Source organism: Varanus komodoensis, unplaced genomic scaffold, assembly GCF_004798865.1.
Source record: "Varanus komodoensis strain SLA01 unplaced genomic scaffold, ASM479886v1 scaffold88, whole genome shotgun sequence".
NCBI classification, from domain to species: Eukaryota; Metazoa; Chordata; class Lepidosauria; order Squamata; family Varanidae; genus Varanus; species Varanus komodoensis.
In genome coordinates, this window is record NW_025336576.1 from 1,329,034 (window position 1) to 1,341,509 (window position 12,476).

The 12,476-nt window shown below is 57.1% G+C and overlaps 1 protein-coding gene across 2 annotated transcripts in view; it reads left to right on the forward strand.

Moving 5' to 3' along the window:
* LOC123016795 (hexokinase-2) overlaps positions 1-12,476 on the forward strand; it is a 36,550-nt gene that overhangs the window by 6,484 nt on the left and 17,590 nt on the right. The window contains exons 1-3 of one of the 2 annotated variants that reach the window (XM_044417405.1): positions 125-229; positions 9,857-10,019; positions 11,343-11,491. In XM_044417405.1, coding sequence (XP_044273340.1) covers positions 167-229; positions 9,857-10,019; positions 11,343-11,491 — 375 coding nt within the window. In that variant the 5' untranslated portion in view covers positions 125-166. Of the gene's footprint in view, positions 1-124; positions 230-9,856; positions 10,020-11,342; positions 11,492-12,476 lie in introns of those variants that run through there. The other variant, XM_044417406.1, reaches the window with a different exon arrangement.

Sequence of the window (12,476 nt, forward strand, 5' to 3'; positions counted from 1 at the left end):
GGCAGCCGCGCCCCGCCCCGGCCCGCCCGCACACCCTCCGCGGGGCCAATGGGCGGCGCCGCGCCCGCCACGTCACGCCGAGCCCGCCGAGGCTGCCGCGCCGCGCGAGCCGGGGCGCCACTCCGCGCAGCCCTCGGACGGTCCGCGCAGACCCGGCCGGCGCGCCATGATCGCCTCGCACTTGCTGGCGTACTACTTCGCCCAGCTCAGCCACAACAAGGTCCAGCGGGTGAGTGGCCCGGCCCGGCCCGGCCCGGCGGGAGGGGGAGCGGAGCGGCCCGCGCCCGCGCGGCGAGTCCGGCTCGGCGCGCTCCCGCGGAGCCCCGCGCGGGGAGCGGCTCTCGCTCGCTGGCCACGTGCGCTCCCTCCGCCGGGACTTTCCGCCTTGTTCTCCGCGAGGAGAGGCGCGGATGCGCCCCCGCTCCCGCCGATCCCCGCGCGCGGTTCGGCGGCGGGGGACCCGGGATCCTGCCCGCTGCGTTTTGTCCCGCCCGAGCGGCGCGCCCCACCGTGGGTGGCGAGGGCGCTGAGCATCCGTGGGGTGGCCCAAGCGGCCGGTCAGACGGCGCCTTCGCCGCCTTTTCCTGGCTGTCCCATGCCGAGGGGGGCGGGAGGGAGCCCAGACAAAGGCTCCGGTGGCACGGTCAGACGGGGCCATTCTCTGCCGGCTTTCTGGCCCGGAGCTTCCGGCAGCGCATCTCCCCCCAAGGCAGACGGATCTTGCGGGGCTTCCACCACTGAGCTTTCTTGACTTCGCAAAACTTTTGTCGCGGCAGTTTCCCATAGAAATGCAAACACTGCCTGTTGGAGAGAAGGCAGTGCCCTAAAAGCAAGACTCGGCATGGAGGGCAGATGTGGAGCCAAGCTTCCACTCCCAGCGTTTGCTTCGCTTGTTGGTAAAGGCTCGTTCAGCTTTCGGGCCGTCAGCACCGAGTCCGCTCCATCTGGGGCTGCTGCCTGAGCATTCCAGCCCCGGCGCGGAGGCTGCTTGGGGGCACGGGTGGCCGGCTGCGGGAGGGCTGGCCGAGGCGGGGCAGCCCCATGTCCCTCGCTGAAGCGCTTCTTCGGGAGCCCCCCCCCCCCGTTGCTGCGCACCCGCACTGGGAGGTGCCCGTCCTCGTGCTGCCGCGGGGTTCGGGGCGCTGCTTGAATGCGGAGGAGCCCCTTCCTTGGAGAAGAGCCCTGAGCCGCACGCCACGCTTGCGGAGGGGCCTCAGCGGCACAGGGACCTGTGTGAAGGACTGGGACTGCGGGGCGGGCTGCCTGCCCAGAGCCCTGCTGAAGGGGGCTTCCTGCAGCGGCAGCAGCGGCCTTCCCGGAATTGCCGCTTGCAGAAACCTCATTTCCTGAAGATCCGCGGGGGGGGCTTGTATGTCAGAGCTGGCAGGCTGGGCTGAGGAGCGGCAGCTGTTGCCTCGGGCAGGGACTGAATGAAGCTCAGTCACTTCTACTTTCGAGCTGGGCCACCTTCAGATGCCTCCCAGAGTGACAGCCTCCTCCTCCATTTTTACTGTCCTCTTCCTTGTCCTCCTCTGAGGAGGAAGTACGAGCACAGAAAGCGGCTCACCCACAGTCACCGGATGTCTTCTAGGTTTTGCTTGTGGCCCAGGGGATCAGGGGTGAGGTTCACACAGGTGGCTGAGAGTTGCCAGAAGGGACACCAGCTATTTTTCCTCCCAAAGGAAGGGAGGAAACTTTAAAGGGCTGCAGAGGAAAACTCTTGAATTGCAGCTGGTGGTTAACCTTTGCTAGGATCCTGCTTTCCGTGTCCTCATTCTTTTCATATTTTAGTGAAGTTTGTGTGTGTGTGAGAGAGAGAATGTGTATGTATGCACAGATTCTTCAAAACACAAATGCTGCCTTGGTTTCTAGGCCAAAACCGAACGGCGATGCCAGCTCTGCATTCTTAGTGTATACTTCATTGCAAGCATATCTCAGCATCTGTCCTTGGTCAGAAAAGTAGAAAATAAAGCAAAGGGGTGGCAGTATTGTGCTCTTCCCTAAGAAAGTCACTGTAATTGTGGTAAGCTGCATGGGTAGCCTGAAAGCCTGCTAAGAGGTCATTTGGACGACTGCGAGTCGTGACAGGAAAGCCAGTGGGCTGGAACGTGGGGGACTCGGTCCGGTCCCTTCTCTGCAAGAAGCAGCCGGGGTGGCTTTGCCGCATGAGTTGCACGGGAGTCTTGCAAGAGGAAAGCATGTGATGATAAATTCCCCCGCATTCTTGAAGAGGGCAGTGGCGCAGGCCAGGCCTTGCATCACGGCTGGGGTGGGGAGCGTGGGCGTCCAGGTTTCCACCTAGAAGAGGGGCTCCTCGTGCCGGTGCGTTCGGTAGCTTAACCGTGCAGCCTGTGGTGGTGTAGCAGCTACTGCGCAGGATCAGGACTTCCGCTTGGTGCCCTTCTGTGCTGCAACCCTCGGGCCCAGGCTGGCCAGGCCTCTGGTCATGCAGATTGCTGCCACACCTCCCCGGAACGAGTGAAACGGCTCGGCTGCCGGCCTTCTGGGGGTCTCCGGTGTGGTCCAAGCAAGCCTTTGCCTGGCAGCCTCCAGGCTCGCAATAGGGTCCCTCGGGCTCTGGAGCAGTGGCTCTTTCCCACATCCCTGCAGGGGCCCTGCTCCGTCCTGCACAATCCCTGCACGGGGCAGGTCTGTGTGCTGTGCTCCCTCTCTCCACCTCACCCGCACCCAGTTTTGCTCCTGCGCCACTGCAGACCACCCACTGTGGGGCTCGCGGCCACGCAGGCGGGCGGCCTTGCCTTGTCCATGGCTCCTGCTTTCTCCTCTGCCACCTCCCCGAGCGCCTGGCCAATAGCGAGTGGCGCATCTTTGGCTCCCGGCTGTCCGGACTGCAGCGCCAGCCCCCGGCCAAGTGCAGCCGGGGAGGGGAGGGAGCAGCTCCTGCCAAGAGCGAGGGCATGAGGAGAGCCACGTGTGGGGTGTGCCAGCGGCCCGCCGGCTTCTCGGTGAAGAGCGCTGGTGTAAACGGAGAACATCTGAATCGTCGCAGTGGACTGGGTCATGGATCTTAGAAAGGTCCTCTCAGGAAGAGGCTGGTTTGGGCGGCCCTCCTAAATGTGGGCATTGCTTTTATCTTGCTGCGACTCTTGAGCAGATAAAGTTGTGATCACATTTTGCAGCATCCCTCACCACTCATGTGGACTAGACCTGCGGCTCCGAGCGAACGGCCTCCAGAACGCCCTGCCCTTCACAGCCCGGCGTGTCCACTCGAGGAGCGGATCCCTCATTCTGATAGCGAGCCTTCCTTGCCCTCAACTTTCCCCACCATGATTGCCTTCTCATGATGTGCCCAAATGATGATAGTCCTCATTTCATTATTTTTGCTTCCAAGACAAGTTCCATTATTAATCTATGACCGGTTTGTCTTTCTGTCAGTCTGGAGTATTCCTAAACTGTCCTCCAGCACCACGTTTTGAAGGCAGCAGTTTTCTCCCCGGCAGCCTTCTTCACTGTCCAGCTTTTGCAGCAAGCGATCAGGAATGTATACTGGGATAATCTTGGCTTTGGCCCCCGTGGACTTGCACTCGATCCTTCCTAGTTCCTTTACGCGCTGCCCTTCCAGGTCCTGCTCTTCTGCTAATCTCTTCGCTGCAGCCTCCCCTTGGATGGGTGACTGAGCTGCAGTATGCAGAGTTTCCATTTCTTCATGGCTGACCGTCAGGCTGGGAAGTTCTTCTGTAGTCCTGGTGCGTGTTTCCCGGATGTCCAGCCGCCGTCCTGCTCCTGCACTTTCACCAGGCACCCTTCCCTCGGCCTGCTTCCCTGCAAGACGCGGCTCTTTTCCTGCAGGCCTTTCCATTCCATTGCAGCCTCTCCCGGGCAGGGCTCGGTGGCACGTCTGCCGGCCTTCGCCGGCAGCCCAGGCACTGCTGCACTGCGCCTGCCCGGCACGCCAGCGGCAGACTTTGTGCTGTGAAATGAGGGCATGTGTGAGTGACAGGCTGAGGAACCAGCCAAGCTGGAGCCTGACTCACCGTCAGCTGCGAAAGGCCCCTGGGACTTCCCCCAGGCCCGCAGCGTTTCCAGGATGAGTCTCCCTGCTGGCACGCACACGTGGGACCCGGTGCCATGGCAACCCGCACTGCTGTTGGGGCCGTGCCCCACCTGTGCGCCTGGCACGGCTCCTCAGCGCTCAAGGGCAGGCACGCTGGCCGTCGCCCCGCCGGGAGCTTGGAGCGGCTACCCTGTCGAGCAGTGCGGCTTCTCATCGCGGGCCTTTGCAAAGACCAGCACGTGCGGGCCTCCCGCAGTGGCCCTGGCCAGGCGGCTTCTGCAGCCCTCCCTGCAAGGGCTGGGAGGGCAGGTCTGGGTGCAGAGCAGGGGCTCTGCCACGGAGCGGAGGCCCGGGGTGTCGGGCATGAATGTGGGAAGGGAGAGCACAGGCCCGTTCCTGGGGCACGAGTTCGCAATGTGTGATTCTCCCAATAGCAGCCCCTCCTCCTCTCATAGGAAGGAGCCAGGGCAGCTGATCCATCCTGCTGATCTCCAGTTGCTTCAAATGGTCCCTTTGGGAAAGGATGGCGGCAGCTTGAGGGGTGTGTAGGATGGCAGCACTAAGCTTGTAATAAAGCCGCTCTTCCTCCTGGCAGTTCGTCAGCAGAGCAGAGTGAAGCTCCAAGCAGCACAGACCGTTGCTGGCTATTAACTTGGGCGAGGCATTGCAGGGCTGCAGCATTGCAGAAGCCACACTGCACCCCTTTTCCTGGGAGGGTGGATTGATAACATGACAAAGCAACGGCTGGAGACAGTCCTTTCCCAAAAGCAGGGCTCTGATCCCCTGGCAGAAATGAAGTGCAAACCAAAGGGTCAGGATTGAAGCTTGATATGAAGAAACAAATGGTCAAAGAACACCTTACTTCTTTGAATGAATTCAGGGGCCAATGAACTGCCTCCTAGAGTAATATAGGAACTAGCGAAAAACCTCTCAGAACCACTGTCTATTATCTTTGAGAGATCATGGAGGACAGGAGAAGTCCCTGTTGAGTGGAGTTGGATTAATGTTATCCCCATCTTCAAAGGGGGCAAAAAAGAGGATCCTGGGAATGACAGACCACTCAGTCTGACTTCATTCCCTGGGAAAATTCTGGAGCAGATAATAAATCTGCAAACACCTTGAACACAATTAGATTATTGTGATTATTAGAACCAATTATTAGAACCAATACAATTTGTCAAGAACTAAGACATGTTCAGAACTTCAAATGCCAAGTTCTGCACCTGTAAAAGAAAACCAAATGCACAGTTATACAATGGGAAACACTAAGCTCAACTAGACTACAAGTGAGAATATGAGCAACAAGCTGAAAATGAGCCAATAATGTGATGTGATGTTGCAAAAAGAAAGAAAAGCTAATGCTATACCAGGCTGCATCCATAGAAGTATAGCTCCCAGAACTGTGAGGCTCCAGTTCCCCCGTATTCAGCACTAGTTAGGTCCCATCTGGAGCCCTGGGTCCAGTTCTGGGCACCACACTTCAAGGCACATGCAGACGAACTGGAAAATCTCAGAGGAGGGCGGCAAGGGTGATCCGGGGACCAGAAACAGAGCCCTCTGGGGAGAGATGGAAAGAACTGGTCAGCCTCAAAAAGAGAAGATTGAGTGGGGACATGATATCCCTATATAAGAACTTCAAAGGCTGACACAAAGAGGAAGGCCAGCACCTTTTCTTGATCATTGCAGGGTGCAGGACAATTTGTGCAGTAAGGAATAATTGCCTTTAATTACTGGAAGCCTCGTTCTACCTGGACAGCAGGAAAAATTTTCTGGCTGTTGGGACCACATAGTAATGGAGCAGAGCATTTAAGGAGGCGGTGGGTGCTCTCCCAGGAGGCTTTCAGGGAGCAGCTGGACGGCCATCGGGGAGGTGTGACTGGGGTGCTGCCCTGCGCAGGGGCTGGACTCAGTGGCCGGTTCGAGCGCCGCTGTTCCAGAGTCTGCGATGCAGGATCCTCGGCGGGGAGGCCAGCGTGGTGGGAGGTGCGGCAGTCGCCTGGGCCGCGCCTCATGCTGAGTTTGCAAGGAGCAAACTTCTCCTTTCCAGCTCTGTTCATTGCGAAGAGGGAGGAGCACTGATTTCTCGGAAATCCTGACTTCCCAGCTGCAGCCTCCTCCACATGATTGTGAAAGCGAGAGGCAGAGGCGCTGAGCTGCTCCCGAGGTGGTGCTGCCTTTCTTGCGCCATATTTGGAGAGAAACGCTTCCGAGTGCGAGGACCCTTGTGAGCACGGAAGCTCCCAACTGGTCTAACTGATCGGCTGCAGGGAGCAGTGGGGAGGGGCTGCACAGGGGGCTGCTGGAGTGTTTGCCCCCAGAGGGGGAGCGCCTTTTAATTTGCTGGGCTTTGGGCTTTTATCCTCACAACATCCCTGTGAGGTAGGCTAGGCTAAGAGTTTGTGACTGGCCCAAAGTTACCGAACGAGCTTCCCGGCTGAGCAGGGCTTCCTATTACTTACTTTGTTTCTGTACTGCCACACCATCAAAGCTCTCCGGGGAACTGAGAACAAAAGAGCCTGGAGCCCCCAGGCCCCCAGTCCAGGAGACGGAGCAGCGCACCGGCTCTCAGTGTTGAAATGCGATGCTAGAAAATCCTCCCAGCCAAATGGCTGCAGGGATGTCTAAAGCCGGTGTGGCCCAGAGCGCAGCTGCCGGTCAGAGTGGGTGACCTGGGGCTTTCAGGAGAAGAGGCAGGAGCACTGCCCGGACTCGGCCACGGCAGCAAGGTTGCCTGGCTCATTTTTTCCAGAATTCTCATTCCATGATATTTGGTGGACGGAATATAGGAGAGCGTCCAACTGGGCATTTACTCTTGCAGCCTCTGTGTCTCCCTCGTCTCTGAGCAAAGCCTTCCTCCCTCTTCCGGTTGGGAATAAACCTGGACAGGCCCTGGTGACAAGCTTTCTAGGATGTCACTGCCACAGCCCCTGCTGAGACTCCCCCCCCCCCCCCAGGTTAGAAATGCTGCTGCCTGCCTTGGCAGGAAGCCCACATTTAATTCCTCGAGCTGTCCCCAAACGGCAGCAGCGGGGACTTATTCCGGGCCTGCCCAGAGAAGCATTCGGGGATCGATCCCGAGCCTCTGACAGGCAAAGCAATGGTTTCACCCGTAAGTGGAGGTTCCAAGAAGCCTAGCTGGGGAGAACAGGATATTCTCCCTCTTCACATAAGGATAATTTAGACTTGTGGCCCTCCAGCTGTTTTGGCTAACATGCCATGGTGAGGGCGCACAGGAGCTGCAGGTGCCCGCCCAGGTGGGCACCAACCCACTGCTCGCCCGGCTGTGCTGCAGAACCGCGTTCTGATCCAGCACGGCTGTCTGGCTCCTGAGGAGCTGGCCCTTTCCTCCGCCGGGCCGGCCTTCAGCCCAGTGTCCTCTGGCCACGTCACAGCTCCCCCTGCGCTGCCCCAGGTGGCTTTGTCCTTCTAAACCAGGATATCAAAGCGCAGCAAACTCCGCAGAAGGAAGCAAATGTTTGCCAGGTCATTTGGCAGGCACGAGCCTGAAAATGAAGCCGGACTCCCTGGCGCGCCAGAGCTGTTCTGCGCCAGCCGGGCTGTGGCTGGCCAGGCAGACTTGGGTGGCCCTGGTCATGCCCACAGCCCGATGCTCGTCAGTAGTCTGGCGTGAACTTCAACTGCATTTTAATTTAGCTAAAGTTGGGTGGTTAAATAAACACTTCCTGCTCCCTGTGCACGGGCTGACACTCTCCTTTGTAGGCTAGGGCATTGATGAGGCAGGCGCTGCCAACATTCAGGAAGAGACGAGGGAAGGAGGCCAGTCCACGGCTGCGCCCTGCCCTGCCCTGCCCTGCCCTGCCCTGCCCTGCGAGAGCTGTGAGCCTGCGTTTCTGACTCTTTCCTGCCCAGCCGCTTGCGCCACTTCCAGAGCAGCCTTCTCCAGCCTGCTACCACCTCCCATTGTCCTGGCTGGGGATGATAAGCTTTGTAGTCTGATGCCTGTAGGGCCCTGTGTTGAGCAAGGCGGCTCAAGTCCTGCCGTTCCCATGGCACGAGCCTCACCTCATTTGTCCCTTGGCCTGGCTTGGACTCTCCGTGTGGCTTCAACGAGTCCCGGCGGGTTGCCCTACATGCCGGCCGGCTTTTCCAGCTCTGATCTGACTTGGTTCTGTTCTGGGCATCCCTTGGGGACGATGTTTTAAAATAGAATGTATTAAAGTATGAGTTGGAAATTCACTTCTTCAGTATAGCTGTATAATTTGGGGGATAGTTTTCTTCTTGGCGATATATAATTATCAGCGCCGGCTCTACAGGTCTTGTCAGGTCTCTGCCACATTTGGGAAAAAAAGAGCACCAGACATGCACACTGACTGCTACAGTCCCTTCAAAAAAAAAGAACGCGCTGCCACGGAAGTGGGAAAACTCAGAAAGTGGTCCTGCTCTAACCCAGGAGTTCTCTCTGGCTCTCTTCCTGTGACTGGATGTGTCCGCACGGGGCCCCCCTGACCAAATCTCCAAGAGGCGCAGAGCAGCCGGAACATTCAGAGGGCCGGGTCGCCTTGGAGAATGCAGGGGGGTAAGGCAGGTGCTGTTTCGCTCAGGTTTAATATGGCCCTTCATACTGCAAAGCCGCACAAACTGCCTTTTGGCTGACGTGGTCTTTTGACCTCTGGTGATAAGAGGGTGGGTGGTGGCTCTCCTCAGGCGGAGGTTGCGAGAGTCCCTCGCAGCCCTGGAGCCTGAGCGGGATTCCTAGATCCTGATCAGGCTGTGGAGAGAGACCGGCAGGTTTTGTTCGGCTGAGTGCATGCCCGCAGTGCAGCCGGTCGCTTGTGGAGCGCCACCTCCCAGTTTGCACAATCTGCTGCTTGTGGCGAACCCGCACACTGTAGTGGTGACGGGGGCAGGCCCCAGATTCAGCCAGGGAGCCAGTGGGGTGGCTTTGGGTCAGTCACGGACTCTCAGCCCAGCCTCTCTCTCAAGGTTGCTGTGGGGAAAAGATGGAGAGCAGCAGGAGGAGAGGATGCTGCTGCTCTGAGTTCTTTGGAAAGGTGGGGGGGGGGGGCTAGATCTGATGAATACTGTGGTACCTCGGCTCACGGACGCCTCAGTTCACGACCAAATCGGGTCGCGAACAGAAATTTCATAGAAATTTTGCCGCAGGTCACGAACTCTGCATCGGGTGATGATCGCGAGCGTGCCCACCTTCCCTGCACAAGCACGACTGGGGGGGGAGATGGCCGCGATTGCGCCCGTGCCTGCCTGCCCCCCAGCGCGCCCACCTCCCCCAGCGCTTCTGCCTCCCCTCCCGTGTGCCCGCGATCGTGCCTCCTTCCCCCAGCACGCCCACAATTGTGCCCGTCTCCCCCGACCCCCGTGCGATCGCTGGGAGGAGGGCGAGATGGCCGCGATTTTTGTTGTTCTTTGTCACTTGGCTTCAAATTTTTGTGAGTAAAAACATAGTTGCAGAACGGATCAACCTTCCTTACAATGACCCTTAGGGGGAAATTGGACTTGGCTCACGACCAGTTTGGGTCACGACCAGAGTCGTGGGACGGATTAAGTTCGTGAGCCGAGGTACCAATGTGCATAGATATGCCATGCGACGTGGCGCCGCCGGGTGGGTTTTGAAGATCCAGGCTGTGCCTTGTGGTCTCTGAACAGGGCTTCTGAGAGGGATGCGCAACACTTGTGTGGCTTGCGAGCTGCGTTGCGTTATGCATGGCTTGTGTATTCCGAGTGGGCGGCTGTGGCTCCCATCCCTTCTGGAGAGGCCTGGAGGAACGCAGGGCCGCCATCGCGGCTTTTCAAGGGAGGACGTCTGCTTTTGCTTTCCATCATTCCACTGACTCGCGCTTCCTCTTTCCTTCCTTCCTCCAGATTGACAAGTACCTCTATCATATGCGGCTTTCAGATGACACCCTACAGGAAATCTCGAATCGGTTCCGGAAGGACATGGAAAAGGGCCTTGCGGCAGACACCAACCCAACTGCTGCTGTCAAAATGCTGCCCACATACGTGCGTTCCACCCCTGATGGGACAGGTAAGCTCTAGGGAAAGGACGGGGCACCTGTCTGTCGCCCAAGCTCTGTTCGGGAAGGTGTCAGTTGCTAAAAATGTCGGCGTGGCCACACAGATGCGGTGCGTCTTCCTTGCATAACTGAGGCTTTTGGCAGAAATACTTTTTGTTTCTCTGATCTTTACCATTGTCCACCTGGGGAATAATGTCAAGGTGGAGGCAGAAAATAGCTTTTGAGGAATGATTTAGGAGGTCGAGCTGCTTGTGGTACATACAGACATTTTACTAGAAAAACTTGCAAAACCCAGAGAGAAACAGCAGGGAAGGTGCTCTTCATACTGCCTTCAGGACTCCTATGATAGTTATTTATCTCTTTTCTGTGCTGCCCATAGCCAAAGCTCTCAGGGCAGCTTCTAAGAAAGGGGTGGGGGACCACGGCCCCTTGCATGCCTTGGCATAATGGCCCTTTGCATCTGTGGGGCTCAGTCCAAACGATGCTGAGCCAGTGAGGGCGCTCAGTGCCGTTCTGCACACACCAGCTCTGGCTGACCATCACCGCTTGGAGGAGGAAGGGTTAAGTGCTTGACTGTCAGCCAGCAGCCTGACCCCCCGAGATGCCGGAAGTGCTGGCTTGGCAATCGCATGCTCCTCAGCGGGGGAACATGTGAGGTAAACTTCTGTTTCTACTTTCCTGTGTTATCCTGCCCGTTTCTCTTCCTGCAAGATGAGCTGCCCAAAGGAAGCAAACAGTCCGTGTGCTGCTGGGCTGAGCCATCAGCCCCCCGGCCCCTTCCAGGAGAGCAGCAGTGCTGCCAGCTCCTCCGGGGTTTCAGGAAGGACGTTTTTCAGACCTCACCCGGCAGCTGCTTGCACCCAAAGCAGACGCTTCACTGCTGACCTGCTCATTTCCAGGAAGGTGGTAATAATGCTAAAGCCAGTGTACATCAGGGAATCTCAGATACTTTCCAGTACAAAATGTATCCAACTGGTAACCTTTCCACAAAAAGAAGCAACCACTGGCCCTTGTGGAAACACATGCCTAAAAGGCGCGTGAGCCATTTCGCACCACCTGCCAATGGTGGTGAGTTAGATAATCCCTCACGAAAGAGGTGTTTGGGGGGCCAAGAGACCAGAGATTCTCCTGAATCTGATTCTCCCTCTGGTGCCACAGGTAGACGCCAAAGCAGGGATCCGCGGTCAGTTCTCCCACAGTTGCTGCCGCGTGGCTCCGCAGATCAGGTGAACTGAATGTGGCCCGTTACACCGTGGAGGGCTTTTCACTTGCGTGCCTGAGTTGGCACTTGATGGGTGGATAAAACGGGCCTCGTGTCTTTTTGCCCCTCTCAGAGGAAGGAGATTTCTTGGCCTTGGACCTTGGAGGCACGAATTTCCGGGTGCTGCGAGTCAAGGTGTCTGATAATGGCAGCAAGAAAGTAGAAATGGAGAACCGGATCTACACAATTCCCGAGGAGCTTATGAGGGGCAGCGGCGTGCAGGTAGTTGCAAAGCTTCTCTTTACGCTCCATGTGCTGGCAAGTTTATCCTGAGTCTCAGCGTTGCCTCCCTCAGTTGTTCAGGAAGGAAGCCAATAAAATTCAGCGACCATTGTGGCAGAGGTCTTGCAGAAGATTCCTTGCAGAGATTTCTGAAGGAAAATTGTAGTCTTTAATTTGCAGTGTCGCTAGATTAGACCTGATTGCTCTTGGCCTGATCCCCCTGGGCAAGTTAGACTAAGGGCTAGGGTTAGGGCATAATTACCGGAGAATTTTTGTTTTAGTTGTTAGACCAATCTGGGGCTAACCATTGAAATGTTCAGCTCCCTGCTCCCTTTCCAAAGGTGCCCTGATATACTAGGCTCCCTGAATTGGGAATTGGTTCTCCCTGCGTAAACAGGGAAAGGACTGTGCTTTTATGAGTTTCATGATTTTTTATCACGCTTTTCTTTATCACAGTATTCTATCAAAGGTGCCATACCCCACCGGAGGAAATTAAAATAGGATGGTGACATTTTAAAAGTCCATAAACATCAAACAAAGACAGCAAAACTCAAGAGTAAAAAAGCCTCTGGCTGCTATCAGGAGCAAGGCTTGAGAGGAGGTGGAGAGAAGTGGGGGCAGGTGGACATCCGCAGGCTGGGCGGCCTAGGAGCCGGTGTTCCAGCACGAGAAGAGCTGTGTACGTCCTGTTCTTGTGCTGATAGCCACCCCGCCATTCCTCCAAGGAGCCAAGTGTGCCCTGCATGGCCCTACTCCTCCTCGCCTCACTCTGACAGTCAGCATTTTGAAAGCTCTCGGGGCTTGTTCTGCCATTTCTGCACCTTTGCAGCTCTTAGGAAAACATATAGCCGTACAGGGAATGGTGCTCAAACTCAACTCCTAGTTCACTCTGCATTTGCCTTTGGAACCGAAATGAAGGCTGTGTCTTTTGAGGGTAGCCTCCTGGTGCAGAGGAGAATCGAAGACGGTGTCCCCCGTCCGCATC